The sequence below is a fragment of the Ambystoma mexicanum genome, chromosome 13, assembly GCF_040938575.1.
Source record: "Ambystoma mexicanum isolate Mex_15411 chromosome 13, UKY_AmexF1_1, whole genome shotgun sequence".
Taxonomy (NCBI): Eukaryota; Metazoa; Chordata; class Amphibia; order Caudata; family Ambystomatidae; genus Ambystoma; species Ambystoma mexicanum.
The window spans coordinates 670,147,452-670,172,170 of record NC_090938.1 but is presented as its reverse complement, the minus strand read 5'-3'; the positions used below and the strand labels follow the sequence as shown (position 1 = coordinate 670,172,170).

The window sequence follows — 24,719 nt, the reverse complement described above, 5'->3', positions numbered from 1 at the left end:
CCAACAAATATTTTCCCAATGGGGTCATCCACAAATCGACCTCTTCGCCACCAAAGCCAACAAGCAATGCTACAAATTCACCTCCAGGTACCCAGATCATCGGTCAATAGGAGATGCATTCTCGGTGGATTGGACAGGGAAATTCCTTTATGCCATCCCTCTCAGACTGAAGGAACAGAACTGCTCAATGATCCTGATCGCGCCGGATTGGGCCGTCAGATCTGGTACTCAACCCTACAACTCCTCTCCCATTGGCCCCCGATTGATCTCAAAGCTCATCAGGACCTTTTGACGCAACAGAACCGCAAGGTCCTCCACCACGACCCACTGAGCCCGTCTTTCAAGGCCTGGTTCTGCAGCGAAAGCTAATGAATCTGAATCTCCCTGCAGATTGCTGGGATATTATCAAGGCCTCTAGGGCTCCTTCTACTCGGATCACCTATAGCCGAAAATTGTTTCATTTCTCCAAGTGGTGTGAAACATCAGTGAACCCACTCACCGCATCCGTCAAACAAGTGCTACCTTACTTATTGTATTTGGCTAAAGCAGGACTTTCTCTATCAAGGTTCATCTATCGGCCGTAGCAGCATATATGACAAATCCATATAAACAGTCCTTTCTCACTCAGCCGGCTGTCAAGATCTTCCTGAAAGGGTTGATGCGTACTTACCCACCTACGCCAACATTGGTCCCAGCCTGCAGCCTAAACACGGTACTGACAGCTCTCTTGGAACCACCATACGGGCCTATTCATAGATGTGACATAACATTTTTATCCTGGAAACGGCTTTCTTGGTAGCCATCACATCGGCCAGGAGGATCAGTGAGTTACAAGCTTTATCATCAGAACCTCCTTTTACCTTGTTCCATAAGGACTGCGTCATTCTGAGAACACATCCTAAATTCCTTCCTACGGTCTTGTCAGAGATGACACTCACAGAGCGCATTATCCTCCCAACTTTCTTCCAGAATCACACCTCTGATGCAGAGAGAACTTTGCAGCCACTTCACTAGATGTGGCAAGGGTTCTAAAGTTTTACTTCGAGAACTAATGAGCTCCGCTCCTCTAACGGATTGTTCATTGCTTTCTCTGGCCGCACTAAAGGTCAGCATATTTCAAAACAAAGGTCTAGCACATTGGGTTTCTCAATGTACCACCCACTGTCATCAGTTTAAAGGCAACCCCCTCACCAAGCCTCCTTTGGCTCACTCCACCAAAGGGAGAGCAGCTTCAGTGGCGTTTCACACAGGGGTAGCATTGAAGGACATAGGCAGAGCCAGTACCTGGAGCGCTCTGCACGCGTTCGCCAAGCATTACTGCCTATCAGAAGATACCAATAAAGAATCTGCAGTTGGCCAGGCAGTGCTCCGCCACCTCTTTGCATAAGGTAAGATCAGCCTTCTGTCCCGCCTTTCCCTGGGTAACCTTTGTGTTGCTGTATTGTAAAGGCTTGCAGAAGTTTTTTCTGCATATCTATGCATATATGATGGGGGCATGTTTTAACTGCTTGGTATTCTATTCAAGCATCTGAATCTATGAAAGATCCAATGCTGGAGAAGTCTTAGTTACCTACTTGTAACTGTATTTCTCCAGCATTGGTATCTTTCATAGATTCACATGCGCCCACCCGACTCCCCTAGAGGATGCTCCTATGCTCAGCATCCATCATACTGTAGTCTCTACGGTTCAAAATCTGAAGATGGCCGACTGGGGTGGAGTTTAAACCCCACCACCTCATTGGCTAAGGCTATAAAAGGACCAAAGTGAGGTGGAGGGACTACACAAGTGAATGGCTCAAACCATAATGGGCAATCTTCTTTCATATTTCTATGGAAATAATGTATATATTTAATTTTTTTAATAATTATTTAAATAACAGGATTCCCGGTCTGACGACAGGAAATATTCAAGCATGTGAATCTATGAAAGATACCAATGCTGGAGAAATACAGTTACAGGTAAGTAACTAAGACTTCTCCATTTGAAAGGAGACTCTTCCTCCAATCACAGCTTACAATATTCTCAAGGACAGATCTCAAAATAAAACCCAACTCTGAAAACTGAAGTGCAACAATACCTGCCAAGTTCATCACACAGTGGGACATGGTCCACAGATCCACCACAGTGTCAACAAGGCCTGCACTTTGGGTCATAGCCTTCCAAGTCCACCACATAGTGCGTCGGGCCAAGAGCTCAATCACACCGTTCAACAAGGCCTTTAGCTCAGCCAACTGGGAAAAATGACTTGCATCTCCATCGCAATAGTCAACATGGCATTTTATTTCCCCTAGATTGGGCAGCAACACATAACGTGCCACTAAACAACAAGGCCAGCAGTTCCAGCATACACTGGGTTAAGGCCTGCAATGTTGCCATGCCATGCAACAAAATCCAACGCTGCTAATATGTGCAACAAGATCTACAGCTCCACATCACTGTTCACAAAGGCCTAAAGTTCCACTCCACTGGGAACCATGGTCTACAACTTCAATACACTGGACAAATGCACCCACAGCTCCACCCAATTAAACAAAAGCTGCAATTCCAAAACAGCAAGGAACATGAACGAGGTCTACAGCACCAATAAGTATGCAACAAGCTTGCACACCACCACATTCTGAAACAAGGACCACATACAGCTCCACTGAACAGTACAACAAGGCTGACCTTGCCAATTTAGTATGCAAAAACTGAAACGTTACCATCCTCTACAATGACATGCATTGTAAATAACACTTTACAAGGCTTCCAGCCCCATCTCACTTGACAAGAATCTCCACAGCTCCACCACGCTTTTGCAAAAAGGCCTGTGTATGCTACAGTGTCACCTGGAAACAGTGCTTTAAGTGGGGTAAGAAATTAAGGGGGGGGTCCCTTGTTTGGGGGCATGGCTTTCATTGTGGGCGTGGCCTAAAGGTGCACAAATCATAGTAAGGTGCGCAAACAAATATATAAATGTATGTGAGCATGTATATGTATGTATGCGTACTACTATGGTTTGTGTACTTTTTAAGCCATCTTTTATAAACGTAGCAATGTTACATAGTTCTAGGTTTATAAAAGGTGGCTTGAAAAGTGCACAAACCATAGTAAGTTACGCACACTTGTGTGCTTACCTTACTATGGTTTGTGTACTTTTCAAGCCACCTTTTATAAACAGACATTTGTAACATATTTCTATGTTTCTAAAAATCGGCTTGACCTGTAAACAAATCAAGGCATCTTTTATAAATTGTTGAGGACGGACAAAACGCAAGGTGGCTTTGTCCGTCCACAATGCTTTATAAAAGATGCCTTGAATTGTGCATGTTTCAAGCCGTCTGTTATAAACATAGAAATATTTCTACGTTTATAAAAGATGGCTTGAAACATACACAATTCAAGGCATATTTTATAAAGCTTTGAAAACAGAGCTCTGCTCAGAGAAGATAGATCACTGAGCCCGAGGCGCCTTTCACCCTCTGCGAACCCGCGGGCCCCGTGATCTAATCTGCATATTAGATCACAGAGCCAGTGGATTTGCGAAGGGTCAGTCACCTGGGGAGGGCAAACAAGGGGACGGTAACTTCCTCTGATGACCCTGATGAGGTGTCGTCAGAGGAATTTACAGTGACTGACAGAAGTGCCAGGCAGCCTCAGCTTGCCTGACATAATAGCGGGCGCATCTCCCGTTAGAGCTGGGGCAGCGGCGGGATAATGCGTACCGCCAATGTTGTGTGGGACCAGGGGCTCCGGCAGGGCCCCTGTTCTGCCCCACTCAAAGCACTGCCTGGAAACAACAGCACAAGCACACTTCAACAAGTCCTACAGCTCCACCGCACAATGCATTCAATTCTCAAACATATCTGGCTTGCCGTCTGACAGAAGCGAGTGGTTGCATGATTAAGAAGTATACTAGCACCTACGGCCAGTGCCGTATTCCAGCATATGGGATGATGCAGCTTAATTTTAACGGGGTGTAGAATGTAAACGCAAGGCTCACAGCAACCGTAGGGTTGAAAATAATCTATCCACTGAAGAATAGTGACAATGATTTTTAAAAAAAGAACGGGGATTCACAAATAGCTTGGAGTATTAACGGGCAGCATTACGTCAAACGTTGGGACGAAAATATCATGACAGAATTAGCTTGTTGGTACCTGCCTTCAGACGGTCTTTACGTTTCTAAAAATCACAGCAATGCGTCTGTCTGAACTTGAATTACTAATGCAATCTTCAGACCATATGATGTGCACTACTTAATGTAGTTCAATAACTATTGACAGTTAATGAGGAATGAACAGAACCAGTGTAACCCTCTGAAATCAAATAATACTTCACTACTAAACGTTTATAACATACAGATGCATATGTCATCATACCAGCTCTCTTTTTCCTTCCCTCTTGTTCCCAATGCCCCAACCTCTCACAACCGTCTCGAATGTTCCTTCCTTCACACTTAAAACTATCCCAATAATACTATTCAATGATGAATTTCAACGTTAACCCATACAAACAAACCTAATCTGGGAAGAACTGTGACCAAAAAAAAGGGTTGAGAAGAACACAAACATGCACAGACTCGTGTAGACTTGCACATATATAAAATCATCAGTACAGTAAGTGAGTCTGTGGATGCTTGCAGCAAACCCAAATACAGAAAGACATCCTCACCTCAGCAGTGGGAATGACAGCAGCAGGGGGAGTGAGGAGGCCTGGGGACTCGGGATGCTTCTTGTGCCTTTGCTTTGGTTTCTCCCTGTCCTTTCGACTCTGTATGAAGGCAAAAAAGTCTCATTGACAGCGGAATGGCTCAATACAAATCCTACCTACCTAGAGGCACTTCAAGCCACCCCTACACCACACTCCCACCAGAGGATGCCACAGGTCACTTGAAAGTTTACGGTACAACACTAATTAGGTTGCCACGGATTGATACCCCGTAGCCTAGGAGAACTTGTCCAACAATGGAAAGAATGGCAATATGGTAGGTACAAAGGTTGGACTCACATTTTGATGGACATAGTTTGTCGGCGTTGAGGCCACCTTTGACATGAAGGTGAAAGAAAATCACTGCTGGAAAAGAACTCCAAGCAATAAAATAAAGCAACTTTTCCTCTACTCTCAAGACACTAACACTATACCAGTCACTTTTAACATCCCAGTCATGATTTAGTAGCGCTGCCTGACGGAGAGTGCTTTTATCACCCCCTTTGACTCAGTCTCCTGGTTATTGCTTATTCGTATCTATTTCTTTAAAAAGTGTTTGAGAATGGAAAATGACCAAGGCTCCAGTTTCAGATCTGATGCACAGCAAAAACGTACCTACAACACTTCAGGGTAACACTGTTCACAACGCACACTGACAAGTAAATATAATTTATAATATGCCATGAGCAAAGAAGGGCTACTGCATGTCACGTACTTTGAATACCAAAATATGAGGTCCTGACTATTACCAATTTCAAGCCTCAAAGAGTCTCTAAAGTCCAGCATGATGAGACAAACACCACAGGACATGGGGGGTGGGGACGACGGAGGGGTGGACAGGTGGAGTGTTGAAAGGAAGTCCGCCAGGCTCCACCTGGGATGGCTACTCTGTAAAACACACAGCCAATATGTTCGTTTTTCTGCAAGTACCCTTTTCCTTCAAATTAGAGCAAAAGTAAAAGCGCATAGGTTTCTTTTTGTCTTATGTTAGTACCCGGCGAGGTGGGGGGCAGCCTTCCTGCCAATGAGGAGGCTCAGACGGGGTCTTTACCAAAGAGTGAAGATCCTGCTCTGAGCCTCGTCAGAGAGGGAGGACACATCTTCCTTTGCCGGGAATCAGTTTAGTACGCTACCCCACGTCCCCTCACCCCCAGCCTACTTACCTTGTGCTGCCTCTTGTCCCTCACCAGCGCAGGGAACACTAGTCAAGATTGTACGCATGTCTTTTGCAGTTTTTATTCTTTAGAGCGACCTTTAAGTGAATTGTCACAAAGGTGACAAAGCTCAACAAACCAGGAGGGATACAGGTTGGCCAAATAATGAGAACCTTCAAACACATTTTAGACATTTCTCTGAATTCCTTTCAGGTCTCCCCAAATCAAGGAAAAAATATACTTCCAAGAGTTTCCCCTCCACTCTCCAAGGCAGGCTTGTGTTGCTCCTTTTAGGCTACTGGGTTTCCCGCACCCTGCTGATCCGGGATTGTCCATTCGGTTTAAGGGTATCTCGCACCATGCTTATCTGTGATTGTCCATTAAGCTTAAAGGTTTCCTGCACCCTGCTTCTTTATGTTGCTCTGGATCTTTCACGTCAAGTTTCAGGCTTAGCTCAACAATTTCTCTCACGTGTTCTTATAGTTTGTCTTTTTTCATCACTGGGTCTGACAGAACACCCTTTGCATCTTCCTTAGTAGGTCTACCGCCGCCACTGGGCCTCCGAGTAGTAGGAGACCGAGGTTGAGTTTCTGTCCACAGTGCCTTCTCCAGAGTTCGCTAGCAAGGATAAGAGGGCCCTACCCCCTGCCTGCCATTGGGTTGCCTGAGCTTTTCCCTCAATCACCTCAGTACTCCTGCTCCGGGGTCAGTTGAGCAGTCAGTTGGGGCGAGTCTGCCTAGTTTTACGAGGTTTGTAGTTGGGTTGACAGTGCAGGATGAGATTGTTTCTTTCGTACAGTTTGTGTGTGATGTAGAGAAGGACTTGCATGGATGGGCCGATTGGTGAAACTAGCAAGGGAGGCGATTGCCTGAAGGTTGGGACTTGGAATGTTAGGGATTTAGGTAAAAGGTTTAAGTGCCATCAAGTTGGGGGGTTACTGAGGCGGCATGGGGTTCAGCTGGCTATGCTACAAGAGACTCACACAGAGCAGAAGGATTTGGACTTGCTCAGGAGCTGGTGGGGGGAATGGTTGTGGGGACATCCTACTCATCGTATGCTAGAGGGGTCCTGATTTGGGCGGTTTCTGGGGTTCCCATTCAGGTGAATAAGGTGTTGACTGAAGTTGGGAGGATGGTGGTGCATCTTGGTACATTGGAGTGATCTATGTGCAGTCAATTCCTATACACTCAATGTAGACTATAAAGATTGCTTGCCGTATGTACTGAATCAGGTTTGGGGGATGGGAGGTGGACAGGGACCAGGAGGGACTCTTCATATGGGGAGGGGATTTTAACTGTCCCCTGAACTGGATAGTACGGGGAAGACAGTTCTACTGAAACAGCAAGCGGCAGCGTCACTGCAGAGGCCCTAGATTTGGTGGGGTTATGGCGAGAGATGCATAGGCAGTGTTAGGACTGATTTTCTATACTGGCCAACCTATATTGTGACAGGGATAACTCTGGGGAGCTGTAGCCAAAGCAGTTCAAGGTAGCAGTGATGAGGGTCTAGGATAAGTCTCAATCAAACTCAAGTATAAAAGAACTGTTCACTATCCTTAAAGAACTGGAAACTCCCATCCCAGTTCCAGATACCTGCGTTAAAGATAAAATGTGGTGCACCAGCACCCAAAATGCCCTCTCCAATAAAGTAGCGGCCCTCCAAGTCAAAATTGCCAATGAAAAAGAAACCCTCATCACTCTACCCCTGCAGCTAGCAAATCCTCACCCACTCCAAAACCCTCAAAAAACCCACCACTTCGCTTTAGCTTCTCCAAAGTAACCATTTTAGAGGTCGAAAAAGTCATACTCGCCCTCAAACCTTCAAACTGCCAAGGTGACCCATGCCCAGCCCAAATCATAAAGGATGCAGCCAGAGACTTATCACCATTTATCTCGAAGCTCATTAACTCCTCCTTCTCCCCTGGTGCCATCCCTAGCAACCTGAAAGTCGTGGGTTCTCCCACTACTAAAAAACACTGGACCCATTCATACCTACTAATTACAGACCCATCACTCAAGTCCCCTTCCTTCTTAAAATTCTAGACAAGGTAGCAACCCTTCAAATACAACAATAGTTAGAACAAAATCATCGCCTAGGAGTCCGGCAGTCCGGTTTCAGACCTCAGCACAGGACAGAGACAGCGCTAATTGACCTAAAGGCACAAATTGACACAATTCGAGACAATGGCAAAGCGGCATTACTACTTCTCCTCGACCTATCAGCGACGTTTGATTCAGTGGACCACAAAATCCTCTGCAACCAGTTGGACTCAGCCGCTCATTTCTCGCAAGAAGCGATAGGGTGGATACAATCATTCCTAAACAATAGGACCATGCGTGTTTTCTCATCCTCAGCGTCTGCCGAACCCAAACCCATTACATGCGTAGTGCCCCAAGGATCATGCGTCTCCCCTACCCTGTACAACATATTCACATATCCCCCTTTTGATGATCTCGATGGTCTTGGTATCACCTACACTAACTATGCTGATGATCCCCAGATCCTCATACCGTCGACGGGAGACTACAACACAGATTTGGCCTTAGTGAACAGAGTGTACCTCATCATGCAGGCATGGATAGCCTCTCATGGTCTATGCCTGAATGATAAGACGGAATTCATAATCCTCGGCAACACCTCCAACATCAACAAACTTGGCCATATCTACACCAACTTTATAATAGATGGTAATACTAACAAAGTAGCCAAGGAAGTCAAAACTCTAGGTTTCTACCTAGACGCCACCCTTACATTCAACGGACAGGTCAATTCTATGGTCTCCTCTACCGCCTACACATGCAAACTAATCAGAGCAGCCAAGCCTTTCCTCTCCACAAACAGCTGCACCACCCTGGCAAGAGACTTGATTTTGTCAAACCTGGATTATTATAACGCCCTATATCTAGGAAGCAATAAATATAACAAAATCCAGATTTATTACAAAATAATGTTCTGAGAGCAGCATCGAGCATTTCTAAAAAAGCTCACATCTCCGACATAAGGAGAACAACTGGCTTACCACAAAAAAGAAAATCTCATTAAAAGTAGCCTCACTCACACAGAAATGTCTTAATAACGCTGCCCCACAATACTTTAGACAGATTCAAGACAGTCCTCCAACCGCCCCACTAGAACTGCCAACTCCAACCTCTTGACTGTGCCTAGATTCAAATGTGTCAAAACCCAGAGGAAGCAGCTTCCAGGTTAAAGCCGCCCAACACTACAACTCCCTTCCTCCAGCCCTAAAGGTAGATCAGTCATACCCACACTTTAGGCATAACCTCATCCAATGGATTAAGGAAAATGACTGCTAACACTTGACTGCCTCACACATATGCCACTTTTCCTTCCCCGTTCTGCCCTATTAAATTCTGTTTGTACATAATCTGTATATTTTGTATATGACTACACAGCAATGTAACCAAAGCTGAAAACTTTCTTGACGCCTCTTGCGCCCTGATACTCTTGGGTCTGGCGCGCATTATAAATAATAAAGCAAACAAACAAAACAAGTCTCAAGAGGTGGTGCGCTTGTAAAGGGTACACAATGAGTACACACAATGGGAATCGCAAATTACACTTAGACAGAATGTATAAAAATAGTTATTTACTTATGGCCAAATAACACTATGAAAAATGACTAACGGGTAGAAATATCACAACACTAATAATAGATTGCATATATACAGTCACTGCATTAGGGCATAACACAAATCAAACCCCAGTAAAAGAAAGTGCAGATTATGTTATGTACTATAGGTCCGCAGAGTATTACCGTAACTTCAAAAGTCCTTCCCTAAGTTGTCTGGGGCCTTATGCCTAAAAGTTCAGGAAAGTTCTGAGACAGTTTGTGATGCAGGAAAAAGTTAGTGTAGGGTACGGTCTCTGGGGTCCAGTGAACAGTTCCAAGGGTTAGAGGACAATGTAATTTAGGGAGTTTAGGGGCAGGTAAGAAGAACAAGTTACTCTCTTACCTGGTAATGTTCTTTCGATGGGATGGTCCGACGACGTATTCCATATCTATGACAGTCACCACAGTTGCGCTGCTTCGGAAAATCTTTCGGTGTCCTGCTTCGATGACGTTGATACGCCGTCTTCGAGGACCTCCTCCGACGTCACCGGATGTTATAAGTAGGACGCACGAAGCCCGTAGCCTCAGTTGTAGTTTTTTCCCAGAACTTGTGGCACCAAACTACTGCCAGTATGACCACAGAAAGCCTTGCGGAAACATAAGCTGCAATCGCATAAGAAGTTCTGTAGCGGGGAAGGCAGGCAGGGAACGATATGGAATACGTCGTCGGACCATCCCATCGAAAGAACGTTACCAGGAAAGAGAGTAACTTGTTCTTCGAGGGGTTTGGGTCATCCGACGTATTCCATATCTATCACAGACTCCCAAAGCAGTACCAACGTAAGGAGATGGGAAAAGAATTTAGAATATAGAAATTTAGAATGCCCAATCAAATTGCAGAGTAAAGGACTGCCTTGCCAAAGGCCAGATCCTGCCCACGGATAGAATCGAGGGAGTAGTGACGTACAAAAATATGGACCGAAGCCCAGGTGGCTGCATCACAGATGTTACGAATAGGAACACCCCTGTGCAGGGCAGTAGAGGCAGCCATCCCCCTGGTAGAATGGGCCTGCAAGCCTACCGGAGGTTCCTTACCCGCCAAGCGGCAACATTCAAAATTGCCAGGATAATCCAACAAGACAAAGTCTGCTTAGTAACAGCTTGTCCCAAACGCCTTCCAGCGTAACCAATAAAGAGTTGATCGTCCACTCTGACCCTGGATATGCACAAAATATAAAAGCTTAAAGCTCTCCTAGGATCCAGCCTATGGAGCCTCTCCTCTTCCTTACCAGGATGCAGAGGAGGATAAAATGCCGGAAGAATAACCTGCTGGCCTAAATGAAATTCCGACACCACCTTCGGAAGAAAGGAAGGACAACCCTGTCCTTATGAAACACAGTGAAGGGTGGCTTAACTAAAAGTGCCTGTAACTCACTCACTCTGCGAGCGGAAGTGACCGCAACTAAAAATACAGTTTTAAGAGTTAACAGTCTCAAAGGAAAAGAATGCAGAGGCTCAAAGGAAGCACCTATTAGAAACTTGAGAACAAGGTTCAGATCCCAACCGGGCACCTGGAACGGTGACGGAGGGAATACATTAGTGAGCCCTTTCAGAAATTGAGAAATTAAAGGGATTTTAAAATAAGAACACTCCTCAGACAAGCGCTTAAATATAGTCAGCGCCGCCAGGTAACCTTGAACGGTACCCACTTGCAGGCCCTTGTGGGCCAAAGAAAGCAAAAAAGACAGAACCACAGGAATGTCGCATGAAAAAGGATCCACATTCTTAACCCTGCACCAGTCGCAGAACTTTCTCCAACGGCAACAGTACAGGGACTTTGTTGCCGGCCATCTGGCCGAAAGCAACACCTCCATCACATCTTCAGGGAGGTCCCAATCCTTATACCTCAACCTTTCAGAAGCCAAGCATGAAGGTTGAGTGTTCTGACCTCTGGATGGAGAACCTGACCCCCCCCTCCCGTGAGAGCAGATCGTCTCGGTAGGGAAGACGACGTGGAGGGCAGATGGACAAGTCGAGAAGGTCCGGGTACCAAAAAATAAGGGGAATACCATCCCCTGTTCCTCTCCGCTACAGGCACCAGTTCTATGGCACCTTCCTCCAGCAGGGCTTGAATTTCCTGCGCAAGGAGCGGATCCGGACTCTTCAAAGAGAGATTCCCTGGTGGATTGTCGTGAGGCCTCTGCCGAAAGGGAAGACAGTAACCGTGGGCTATGATCTCCAGAACCCACACATCTGAAGTAATGGCACGCCATTCTACAAGATGCTGCGCCAGCCTTCCCCCAACCGGCGAACCATGGGACATGGCCTCATCACTGAGCTTAAAAGGCTTTGGCGTTGTCTGAGGGCCAAGAGGCATCTGCCTGAGCGGCCTTGGCACCTCGAGCACCTCGTTTACCACCTCTGGCACTCCTACGGTGGCTCCTTTGACTAGCAGCCCCTCTCACTTTACTAAAGGATGAGTCATAACGAAAGGAACCTCCCCTCCCTTGCTGTCCCCTAGGACAAAAAGGCGGAGGTTGTCGAACTGCAGCGCTCAACGACTTCGCTGCAGCTTTTGAGGTCTGCAACCTCAAGGCTCTCGTCAGCCTTGCTGCCAATAAGATGTACACCATCAAAGGGCATTTTGAGGAGCCGACTTGCACATCAGGAGCAAACCCCGACTTCCGCAACCACGCAAACCTGCAGATTACGGTGCTCACCGCCATGGACCGGCTGACGCAATCTGCCATGTCCAGACCCGACTGAATGGCCTCACACATAGCATCCTTGCCATCCTGTATCATAGCAAGAAAACCATCCCATTTGTCCCCTTCGGGAATATGTTCAGCCGTTAAGGAAACACAGTTCCACAGAGTGTGCGTGAAACGTGACAAGGCACATACGGAGTTGGCTGCCAGAAGAGCCATACCCCCTGAAGAAAACACTTTCTTCGCCCAACCATCAAAACGCTTGTCGTCCCTATTAGGAGGGATGGTAGGATACAACGCCTGCTTTGCTGGGGCCGTAGCCGCCTGCACCACCAAACTCTCCGAAGTGGGGTGCATGGTCAAGTAGCAGGGGTCGCTACTGGCTGGGCGGTATTTTCGCGGCAAAGACTTGCCCACTGCCGGGAGACTCTCCGGAGCAGTCCAAGCTGCCGCCACCCTCCTTTGTAGAGCCATATGGAACGGCAGTTGGTGGACCTTGGTCGAGGATATCCATCAGGTCATCCAGCAGAAAATCCCCTGGTGGAGCAGACCACCCCAAGTACTCGGTGACCCTCGACATAAGGCGCCGGTACGATGACTCGGCATGGGTGCCAGGCTCAGGCCTACAGAACTCCACCTCCGGAGAGGTGTCCAGACCACTGGCGTCGTGCAGCGACTGATGCAGGTCTTCAATCTGGCTATGTCCCGAGATAATCTCATCTGGTACCGTATCAGGAACCATCCCATCTTCAGAACCCTCATCCACCTCAGAAATATAATCCAGATGGTGGAAAGTGGGCACAGAATGGGGGACAAAGACATGTTTGGCCTTGGCCAGAGTCTTTCTAGGGGGGTCCACTGTGTCACGGGGTACCTCCGACAAGACAGCCTCGAAAGGCGTCTAGTGAATCGACGTCGAGTGCGGCGCCGACAGCATAGACGGCTTCCACACAGGCCTCGAGGGCGGAGCCCTGAGCGTGTCCTTCGACAGCCTGGGCACCGATGGCGTCGACGACTTCCTCGGAGGCAAAGCCTCGAGAGAGTCCCTCGACGACCTCGGCGCCACAGGCGTCGACCTCTTCTACGAAGATTTCATAGGTGCACACCGTCTCGAGCACGTCAAGGACCGGGACCTGGAACGGGCATGACTAGCACAAATCTATTCCCCTTGTCCGAGCGGGACCTTTCCCGCGAATCGTGCTGACCACCTGCGCCCGAAGGCGTACGAGCTGTGTCTCTAGCACGGTCACGCCCGACCCCACTCATAGGCGCAGACGGACCGTGCCCTGCAATTCAAGAATCGCCAACATTTTCTTACCGAAGGAAGCCCATTCCTCCGGAGTCGCATGCTTGGTGGGATAAGCAACCCGCCGACGGGCAGAGTCCTTGGACGAGGACTGGGAAGCGACCGATGACGGCGCTTCCGTGAGTGCCTCGAAGAGGTAGAGGAGTGGCGGGACCCACTCCGGGACCGAGACCTCCCCTAGACTTAGGATGACGATGCGGAGAGTCGCTCCTCGAATCGTCTGTCGAAAGCCCAGTGAACCTCGACTTCCGGGGCTTGGACACCTTACCGACCGACAGCTTCTTCTTATGCTCCCGCAAGGCCTTGGACGTAAGCGACTGGCAGGCGACACAATCATCCATGTCGTGGGCCTCCCCGAGGCACCAGAGGCAGGCGTCGTGCGAGGTCACCGACATCTTGGACCCGCAGTCCCAACACTTCTTGAAGCCCGGATGCGGGGTGGAAGAAGAGGAAGACATCCCGATAAACTTCACAAACGAACAGGTTCGAAGAACCGAAAGAACAGAAACTCCAAAAAGTCGAGGCGCGCCGAGATCTCCAAAGCGAACACGTATGCGGAAAAAACGGAACCGAGGCTACGGGCATCGTGCGTCCTACTTATAACATCCGGTGACGTCGGCCGTCGGAGGAGGTCCTGGAAGACGGCGTATCGACGCAGGACGCAGAAAGATTTTCCGAAGCAGCACAGCTGTGGGGATTACTGTCAATAGATATGGAATACGTCGGAGGACCCAATCCCCTCGAACCACTGTTACTTACCCCCGTACTCAGATTCTTCCCCAGACTTGGCAGGTCAATGGAAGAAGGGCCTAGGTTGTTTTTCCAGCCGTCAGCTCCAGTCCCCGATTCGCAGGGGTTGCAGGTTCGAGCTGATCTCCGGTTGTGTCTCGCTGGTGCAAGGACTCTCGGATTAAGAATGTAGCAAAACTCTATGCAGGACCCCTCTCAGGACTGGACTCAGGTAAACTGTTTTGGATGGTGGTCACTACAGCACAACGACGCAAAGGGCCTCACTTGTCGCGGTTAGACTTTCCCTCCTATCTCGGGTCCCCTTAACACTAGGACACTGATTTTTTGCAGGAGGTAAGTCTTGTAGCACAAAACTTAGAACGGCAACGTCGGCAGCACGGTAGCCCAAACTCCGAGCTGGGTACAAAGCAGACTTCAGGAATGGCCGTTCCCTCCACTCCAAGGGTCGCAGCTTCCTCGCAGGACTGAAGATCACAAGCAAGACAGGGCTCCACCAGGACATCAGCAGAAGTTGGTTGCCAGGCCTCCTTCAGTCGCGTCTCCGGTCTCTTCACGGGTCTCACATCTGGACAGGAGCCTTGGCTCATTCAGGTTACTCCACAATCTCAAAAGAATGAGTGCAGGGGTCCTCTTCTTATCCTAACAGCCAGGTAAGAGCCGAAACTCCTGATAGCCAATATCAGGACTAGCCACACGCACACCCGAGCAGTGGTCCAATCAGGACCACTGGCAGGAACACTCATGCATACCACTCAAAAACACAAACACTGAAACCAGTTTGTGGATTGGGACCAGACAGTCCCCGCCCACATCCTGCCAGCAAACACACATAGCCCTCTAGTAGCCCGCCAAAAGCTTCTGCTTTCCCAGACATTGGAAGTCCATATAAGGATTTTCCTGGCCTCACAGGCCAGAAAGAAAGCTAAAGAAGATGGCCAAAGGACATGAAAAGAACAATGTGGTACGGCCATGTTTGGACATTACCCACAGTTAGTAGCCAAACGGGGTAAACGTGGGAAGGCTAAAACTAAAAGCACCAAAAAAAAAATTGTAAAAGAAATCACTGCTGCACCAGCTTGTCCATTTAGCACACTTTAGAGTAACAAGAAATTCTTTGAGTGTTAGTCTAGGGCAAAACAAAAAGCGTACCCCATTGTACTGCATTGTACGATGCATTGAATGATAAAGGTTATCACAAGTGATAGTTACTAAAAGTAGTAACAGTCACAAGACTAGGGGATACAATGTTTCCCAGTACTGACAGCCTGAAGGACATGTCCTTTTCCCCATAACAGATGAGCAAAAGAGAGTGTAGTGAAGCTTAAGGTTTCACTGCACTGTAAAAAAGTCCAGGTCAGGATAAAAAATAAAAGCAAAAAGTTTGGGGGACCATAAAAACGGAAGGAAAGGTGCAGTAAAGAGAAATCTTTCCCAACAGGCAGGAGCGGGTATAGTCTTTTATTCCTCTGGGAGTGCACGGTTCCTATTCCCGCCTTGACTATAAATTTGTGGCGGCAGAGCATTTTCACGCTTTTGGCAACACAGCATATTTGGGGAAGAGTCCTCTCGGATCAGTTGCGCTTAGGGACACAATTGGAGGAATTGCAGTAGAAATCACTGGCACAACTAAGGCGCCTGTCGCCCACAGCGCTGGAGGATGTGGCGTTCAGGGAGATGTTGCGGGAGGAGATAGTGCAGTTTTTGATGTTGAGGGATCTGTGCAGGAAGCAGGGATCCTGTGGAAGGCCTTGAAGGTTACGATCAGAGGGCTCTGTATTTCAAAAATAACCCGAGTTAGAAGGACACCACAGAAGACACTGCAAAAGATAGAGGTGGCGGAGTCTGATCTGGAGAAAGACATGGTGGAGGGATGGCGAAGGGGGGAGGAATTGGCGACGGTACTTGTTCCTATCTTGAGGCACAAGACTTGCTGTCCAAGTTTGATAGGGGCCTACGGAATGTACGGATTCATGAGGAAGGGGGTAAGGATGGGCAGTTGTTAGCGTGGCTGATTGTCGGGAGCACCTCGTCCGACTATTCCGCAGATTAGACGAGATTTGGGAGAACGAGTTAGCAATCAGGAGGGAATTAATGAGGCATTTAGACTTTTCTATCAATCTCTGTACACCAGAGAAGATACAGACTCCAAGGCAGATGCGGATAGACGGCTGGACTTGATTCAGCTGCCGGGCCTCGCTGGGGACCTCAGGAAGGGATTGGAGGGGCCTATTGAGGAATCAGACATCAGCGGGCAGTCAAATCTGTTCGGATAAGTATGTCTCCTGGTAGTAATGGACTCCCAGTTGAGTTTCATTGCAAATATGCAGATCTCCTGATCCCCAGACATTAGAAGGTGTACGATGAGGCCTTTGAGTTGGGTGTTGTTCCTGTCTCAATGAGGGAGGCGGTTATAACGGTCTTGTTAAAAGGAATGGAAAGACCCCCTGGACTGTGCATCTTATCGCCCCATTTCATTATTAAATGTTGATGCAAAAATTCTGGGTAAGATCCTAGCTACCAGATTGTCCAGGGTGGCTCTGGTATTGGTACACCCAGACCAGTGCGGATTCATAGGGGGACGAAATACGATGAATTTCTGCCGCTTTCATCAAGTGAAGGACCTGGTTAAAGATTGTAAAGGGGAAATGGCACTGGCTTCCTTCAATGCAACAAAGGCCTCAGATTCTCTGGAATGGAAATTACCGTTTAGGGTAATGGGGTTCTTTGGGTTTGATGAGAACCTCTGCCAGTGGCAATGGCTCTTACCAGGCTGACAGCGATGCTAAAGACAAATTATTGGGTATCGCCGCAGTGGGTATTGGGTAGAGGGACACAGCAGGGGTAACCAGTCTTAGCAATATTATTTTCAATGGCATTGGAGCAGTTAGTGAGGTAAGGAAGGAGATTAGTGGGGTGGGATATTAGCGGGTAGGGTGAGGCACATCGTTTCCTTACATGCGGATGATTTGCTGCTGTATGTGGTATGAAAAACCAGAGGGCATGTCACCCGCTAGTCCCCGGGTATATGGGATACATTACTCACCATAATCATGTTTCTGATGCTTGTATCTGCTTAGATTCACATGCTGTGCATAGGCCGACATCTAGTGGAAGCTGCAGGGTATTAGTCGTTTTTTTTTTTTTAAATGGGCATGCCAGTAATATCTCTCTTCACCCCCGCACTCCCTCTCCCTGGGCACGGCCATCACCTTTGGATCCAGACCTTGGGGGTGGACCTGTGCAGGAGGATCACCTGGGAGAGGTGTCACACTGGGTCGAGGAGGAAGAGGATGACCGAGTAACAAGACTAACACTCATACATTGTACTGGACATGTCCCGTTAATCGGGGCAGGCGAAGTTAGGCACTTTACTACTTCAAGTGCATACACCCGATACCAATTCGCTCGCCTCGCATGGATAAAAGGCAACACTAGTACAAGCAGAACTTCCAGGGTGAGGCCAGATCCCATAAGTGAAGACGGCATTGTGTTTCAAGGACGCCAGCGACCCTCCCGTGTGAACAGCAAAGTTGGGGAGGCAAGCCCAAGCCTGTGGTACCAACCTTGACGCGTGAATTGGATAATAGAACCAAGAAAGAAACGCACACAACCAGTGAGTTGGCAAGCGAACTGAGGGATCGGTGTGTGTTAAAGCAAGTTTGAAGTGGCAATATTATATCGTAAGTGAAGGCTGCACGCGTGTGAATGAGACGCAAAGAAAGGCAGACCCAAGAATGAACTCTGAAGTAAAACGTTAGCTGTGGGATCAGCAATACCCAGTAGCGGAGTGGTCTGGCGAAAGGAAGTAGCCCTTCCGAAAGGCTCTGTGAAAGGTACCTTGTTTGTAACGATAAAGTGAATGAAGGGCTAAAGCAAACTAAGCATCTCCCAGAGATGGGGAGAGTGAAAGTTGAAACTTGAACTATAAGTCAGTGTGGTCCTGCAGAGGTCTGCAAAGAAAGCCACGCACATTCGGAAGTCTTCGACATTCTAAAGTGGTCTGAGCCCGGCTGAGGGAGACCCGAAGTGTAATAAGCTCGGGGAAGGAGGCCCCTTTGCAAGTTGTTGAACTTTGTGCTGAAGAGGTCTGAGCCCCACAGAGGGGGACCTTCGTGAACTTGGAGTTGAAACATTGCTTGGAGGTCTGAACAAGAGACCCTTATAATGTGGAAGGCCAGACGGGCCTCGATCCACAACTGTCTATTGTGCTAAAAACCCAAGCAAGAGTGTGTCATCCTGCCTACAAAGACCGCCTTACTCTGTGGGGTCTAATGTGGGGAGGAGAGCTGATTTAGCTACCTTTATTAATTTGAACAGCTTTTTCCTTTGCATACATTTCTCCTTTATACACACAAGAGATAGGGCAGGCATTAGGTTTTGTTCGCATAGGCCATTTTGATTTGACTGACTCTACTAGGACCGTTTTGTTTATCATTTGATGGTCGAGACTACTCCCATCTTAGTTATAGGGCAGAGTAGGAGTTTTCCAAACCCCAAAAACGTCAATAAAGGTTTCACAAAATTGTACCCATTGTGTCTGTGTCATACTTGTGATACCATGCCTTCCCTACTTAGGGTAACCGCTGGACAACTTGCCAATGCTGCTAGAGGTATTGGGTAACCTTCGGAGGTTATCTGTATTCTGAATTAATAAAAAAAAGTCACTATTGTTTTTGACCTTTGTAGCCACAATTTCGCTACACTCACGGACTGGGGAGGGGTGGGGGAAAATCTGATGGAAAAAGTAATCATTCCCTCTCCCCGTCCCGTGCTTAACTCTCCACTTGCTGTTGCGACTGGGGCCTGGTCCCCACAGAGTCATACAGGGACCAGACCACCCCCTACCAGTTCCTCCCAGCATCGGTTGCCAGCATTTGCCCTCTGGCTCACTTTCCCAGACTATCCCAACGGGGTCCTCCTGCCCACTGCACTTATCCTCCCACCCCCTGCCCTATTTCCCTTGGCGCCTTGGCCTGAATAGCACTGTCCCACCCCCACCTGTGGGGTTCCCCCACTCTTGCACTTCTCCCTCCAACCCCCCCCAACCCCCGCCTCCCTGCACATATCACCTTGTCATGCACTTGCACGGTAGGGTAGGATTGTCACAAGGCCAATATAGCAGTCTCCTTTTCTTCTTGTTTTTCTTATGATTCCCATGCCTCCCCTCCACCCCGCCCTTCTGGTCTTGCGGTGCCTGGAAACGCATGTATAGACGTCAAGATGTTGGACGAACAGATGGGGGAATTGCTGTGGAATGCAGGAAGGAGGGTCTCTCTGGCAACTTTGCAGCGTCCACGCCTAGATGGGGGACTCACTCTACCAAATTATGAGTGGTACTTCATGGCTACACAATTACAGGCGGTTTTAGAATGGGTAGACATGAGGGGGAAACTTGATGGGCAGTTGGGAACTCTCCTGGCTTTTCGCTAGGGGATAGATCTACTGTGGGGCACAATCCGAGGGAACAGAGCCACTAATGTATTTCAAGTGGTGCGGGCAAAGTGGAAGAAGCTCTGAGGGAAGCTTCAGGTCGAAGGGCTATATAGCACTGACCTGCCATGGAGTATGGACCCAGGGCTTTGGTCTATGATACAGCCGACAGACAGGGTTATCGGTTCTGGAGGAAGGTGGTGTCAGACAGTGGGGGATTTGTTTGAGGATGTGACACTGATGTCATTTGGGTTGCCATATGGAAAGATATGCCGAAGGAGCCAAGTACGAGTCCACTGATGTAGGTGCTACTCACTCAGGAGGGGAGTGGTGGCTAAGATTTCCTGAATTTATCAGGCAATACGGGATGCTGTCCCCTCAAAGTATCAGGTATTCAAGAGCAAGTTGGAGAGTGATATGGGGGACCAGAGTTTGAAGGTAGAATGGGTACGAATGTGGAAGCAAGTCAGGAAAGTCTCGAGGAACGCCAGGTTCCAACTAATTCAATTTAACATTTTACATCGGGTTTATGTGACTCGAGACAAATTGCATGCAATGAAGAACGCCTTGAGTCAGGATTGTTCTAGATGTAAGGTTGGGCCGGTGGGGATCTGGCATATACTATGGGGTTGCTCCGTGGTTGCACGCTATTGGCAGGCGGTGATTTCAAAGACTAATGATTCGCTGCACTCCAGCATTGAATGCCACCCTCGAATGTGCTTGTGGGGCTTGCTGCCGGGGGGAAAACGGTATAAAACGAGGAGGCATTTGGCTCAGTTTAAGCCAATACAGGCAACAAGGCGGGTGGCTATTGCCTAGAAGAAACCCCAGGGTCCGTCCTTGATACACTGGATGGGGGATGGCAGAATTTGACATTCTGCAGGGAACCCGGGATCCTGTGCTGGAAGAGGGAGTGGTGGTAGACTGGAGTTGGTTAAATAAGTTGTATTTCTCTGTGCACATGAAGCTTCCTTGAGGAGGATGGAGGACAGACATGTTCAGGTGTGGCGTGGGGGATGGCCGAAGAACAGAATGTTGAACCCCTGATGGAAGTTGCTGGTCGGAATTGTAAGCAAGGCATGGTATCAAACAGACACAAGTGATCACAGTTCAAGGGTGTTTATTGAACTTCAAATTGGGTTTGAAGCACGCCTATCTAGTCCTAAATCTAAATGATGGGAGCAAGCTACGCCCATTAAATAATAATAACGCAGTTCTACTGGTGTCTTGTCAAAATAATAAAGGCCTATACCAATAAACCTATTGCCAATCCTTACTTCTAAATGCAAATAGTGTGGGAAACAATGATATACAAAAAATAAGTGTTCAAGAAATGATATGCCCGGATATTCAAGCCGTTGGCTTTCCTTCCACACATTTTCGGCACGGGACAAGGCGGCGCACTCGAGATTAGCACACGCTCTGGCTTCTCTAGCACAAGGATGCAGTTCAAAACCTTCAACATCAGCGCCTGCGGTACAAACGTCTCTTTGCCATTCAAAGTCTCTTATTTCAGAGGGCCTGATGCAACACAACAAAACAAAGTTCCTTTCTGTTCAGGATGTTCACAAATACAACATCTCGGGTGATTTACTGTTCACCCCGGGTCACCCTTTGCCAGGCTCGAACCAAATGTATCTACTTTTGCCACTTCGGCTGGGTACCTTACAGAGATATTCGACTGAGCAGCATTGCGGTGCCGGACCACTCTGTCAAAGGTATTGTAGCTTGCTTTAAAGTTCAAACACTCATCAGCAGTTCAACTTCACTTTCGTCTCTTATCACACACGCTTTAACAATGTTTCGTTTCAGCGCTGGTCATACAATGTTGCTGCTTGCAACCTTGGCTTCAACACAGACTGGTCTTGTATCAGTCTCCCCAACTCACCAGCTCTGTTGATTTCACAGACGCTGCTTTATACTTGGATCCAAGGACAGTACCACAGCAGCTGGTGATTAGCCCCGCCTTGATTGACGCGGGAGGGCCCTGGGTATCTGACACACAATGCAGGATTCTTCAGCCTGGTTTCCTGGTTTTACCCATTTTTTTCCTCGAGGTCCCTGGAAAGTAACGGTTCCTTGTCAAAAAGGTCAATGGAACTTCCCTCCTTGCGATCCCCTTCTGTTTTTCTGCCTTTCCTCTCTTGTTCAGCTGCCGCCCCAAAACTGCTGTTTCCTCATGTGCTTTGCCTCACTCAGAGTATGCTCATGTGCTCTGCCTTTTATCTGTGTGGTGAAGCTTAATGGAAGTCAGGTGTGTGTGTGATGATCAGTAATTGCCTGACCACGCCTAACCATTGTATTGGGACACGTCGGGTATACTGCTCGTGGGTGTTAGTCTGTTTACCCTCATAGCGGGCTGTCCGTGAGAAAGTGTTTGCGTTGTGAAAGAGGTGTGGAGGGCTAGAGTTCCTAAATATCTTATCTGGTAGGGTGGGGTAAACGTGTTATAGGGAAGAGGATACCGTGTCTCACCATCCGGTGTCCCACTCCCCGAAGACGCCTCACCCAAGGTGATCCTCCCGCACTGGTCCACCCCCAGGAACTGGATCCAAAAGCAATGGCCGTGTCCTGGACACCTGGATGACAGATCCCTGGGGACTAGTGGGTGCGACACCTTCTGGTTTCTCACAGAATACTGTTGGAGGCACCTAATTGTCAACTGTACGTTAATATTGTCTCGGGAGGATAGGTCAGGGGCAGCGTACTCTCCTTGGAAGCAAGACGGCACGGACCAACGCGGTTTCCATCCCCGGGTCCGCGCTTAGAAACCTCTGGGTATTAAGCGTGTTATAAATAACATGTCATATCATATTGTAGACCGTAAATACTGTACTGTGGTTTCTGTGCACATTGAAAACCCGAATAAACAAATGTTTAAAAAAATACAATAAATGGATGGTTTCGTGACTGGTCTCCACTCGTTCCCGGTTTCTGAAACTGCGGACGACCAAGGAATCTTCTCCTCAGTTACTGGGAAGAACTTAAACCCAGCAGAAGAAAAAATAAGGGAGTGAACATTAGAAGAAGCAAGTCCAGAAGGCCAGCGTTCCTGAGACAGAGGACGGAGGTGGACCCTCCCACTGGGGAAAGAGTACCACAATGAATTCAGTGGGCAGACAGCGGGAGCTCTGTGAGCCCGGTAGCAGCTTCAACCAAATCTGGGACCCCCCCCCCCCCCCCCCAAGGACTAAAGGGCCGCTGAAGCAGGAAGCACCCCGCTGCTTTAACCAAGGTACCTGTGTCCCGACACTCAAACACCACTGTACCAAAATGGTAACCAAGAAACCACTAAAGCATTCGCACAAACCAAAAAGGAAAGCCAACCACAATTCCCACAAGACAGAAGGTACATGGCTGAGAGGGGAAATTTGTTGGAGGGCGGTGCGGCCAACAGGAAACCAGGCTGAACAAGCCGAGGGCCCGCTGGGGGCCAGGAAAAGCAAGAGCCAGTGAGGGGATGGAATTACCGAACTAACTCAGGCTGAGGGAGCCCATAGCCCACTGGGCCAGAGAATAGAAAGAATCTGCGTGGTTGTGTAGGAATATCAGAGAAGCGGACTGAGCCTACATTCCACCCGGGGTTCAGAGAAAAGCCCTAGGAATGAATAAAGGGCAATATACTGCTGGGCTGCACTAGCCCAAAGCTTATCTAAGTTACAGACTGGAACTATAACCAAGCCATATAAAGTGAACATTGTTATTGTTGTCCTTGGACATATCGACCTATCCAGGTATCTAAACTACATCCCAGGAGTAGGCATATGTTTTACCAATACCAGGAACTGTCATTTTGTTTTCTTTCATGAACTTTCATTTGGCTACAAGAGACTAGAAACATCGCCACCACCATGGTTCAAAAGGGGACTAAGCTAGGTTTCAGTCTCTTTTTTCTGTTTTGGTAGGATGGAAATAGGTTACAATAGCATTTGGACAGAGGATATATATTATTTTGTAACGAATCCGGATTGTAAGGCTGCGAGTGAATGGAAGCCGACTCCGCCTAGCCCCATGGCTCAGACATCAACCGGGACACCGGCATTTCCAAATGAAGTGACCCAGCCAAAGCCGGCGCTGCCGAGAGAAGGTTGGGCACGGGTTAAATGGTGACCACGCTATCGAGACAGACTACACCGGACCCCCGCGTGTTAGAGAGCAGCGGGAATGCAGACTTGCAGTGCTGGACATGGGGAGGAGCGGCGGACGCCGAAGCAGTCAGGGACTGGCCCGCATATGCTCACCCAAGCCCTGGGAACCGCATGGACTACGCCATTTCGCCTGAGGCAAGGAAGCGCAAGGATGAGCCCCTAGCTCTACCCGCTCCGCTTCAGGAATGTAATACGCCACCACCCGCTTCAAAATGCTTACCGTTTGTTTCCAGAGGGCCATCCTCTCCTGCTTGCAGAGTGTTGTGTTGTGTTGTGCGTCAGGGCCATACCGTGGGGCATCGTGGCAAGCCACAGACTGGGGGAAAGGGGTGGGCCTACGGGGGTTTAAATGGGTTTTTCCTAATGTCTGTCTCTGATTGGCTGAGGCCACACCAGCCCTTTTATAAGCCCAACAGAAAAGATGGACTGTGTGATGTTCTTTCTGCTTCGCAGAAGGAGGAGCAACAAAGGAGCTACATTGGGTTTATGAGAATTGAGAACCGTGTCCTTGGTTTTCCCCCTTATTACCGAACCCCAAGGAAAGAGAGTTTCCAAAAGACAGACAAGATTTTACTTGATTTCTTTATTCTAATAAACAACCTTTTGTTCAGGCCAGCGGTGTCATCCTCATCTATATCACACTGGTGAACATTCGTTATTTAGCGTAAGGCTCCCAACACAGTAACTGGGGATCAGATTAGGTTTTCTTTTAGTTGATCAATAAAGAACTACGTACAAAAATATCCTTTTGTCCATCTTCTGTCTCCAATTTACCACAGGATATAGAGTCCTGCCTCTTCTTGGCTCAAACAGTCACAGCATTATAGCACGCAGTCGGTCCTCTTTCAAAAGGAAATAGCACCCAGCACTCTTTTATGTCCACAACCAAAGAGACATTGTTCACTGCTTGTTGATCAAGATTATAGTTTCTCATGGATACAGGACCCTCCCGCATCAAAAT

At 48.1% G+C, this 24,719-nt stretch overlaps 1 protein-coding gene across 4 annotated transcripts in view; it reads right to left on the bottom strand.

The window, feature by feature from the left end:
* MLLT6 (MLLT6, PHD finger containing) overlaps positions 1-24,719 on the bottom strand; it is a 1,444,709-nt gene that overhangs the window by 561,524 nt on the left and 858,466 nt on the right. For 2 of the 4 annotated variants that reach the window (XM_069634689.1, XM_069634688.1), the window contains exon 8: positions 4,655-4,753. The exons of the other annotated variants lie outside the window; for them this stretch is intronic. In XM_069634689.1, coding sequence (XP_069490790.1) covers positions 4,655-4,753 — 99 coding nt within the window. The remainder of the gene's footprint in view (positions 1-4,654; positions 4,754-24,719) is intronic. 4 annotated transcript variants of the gene reach the window in all.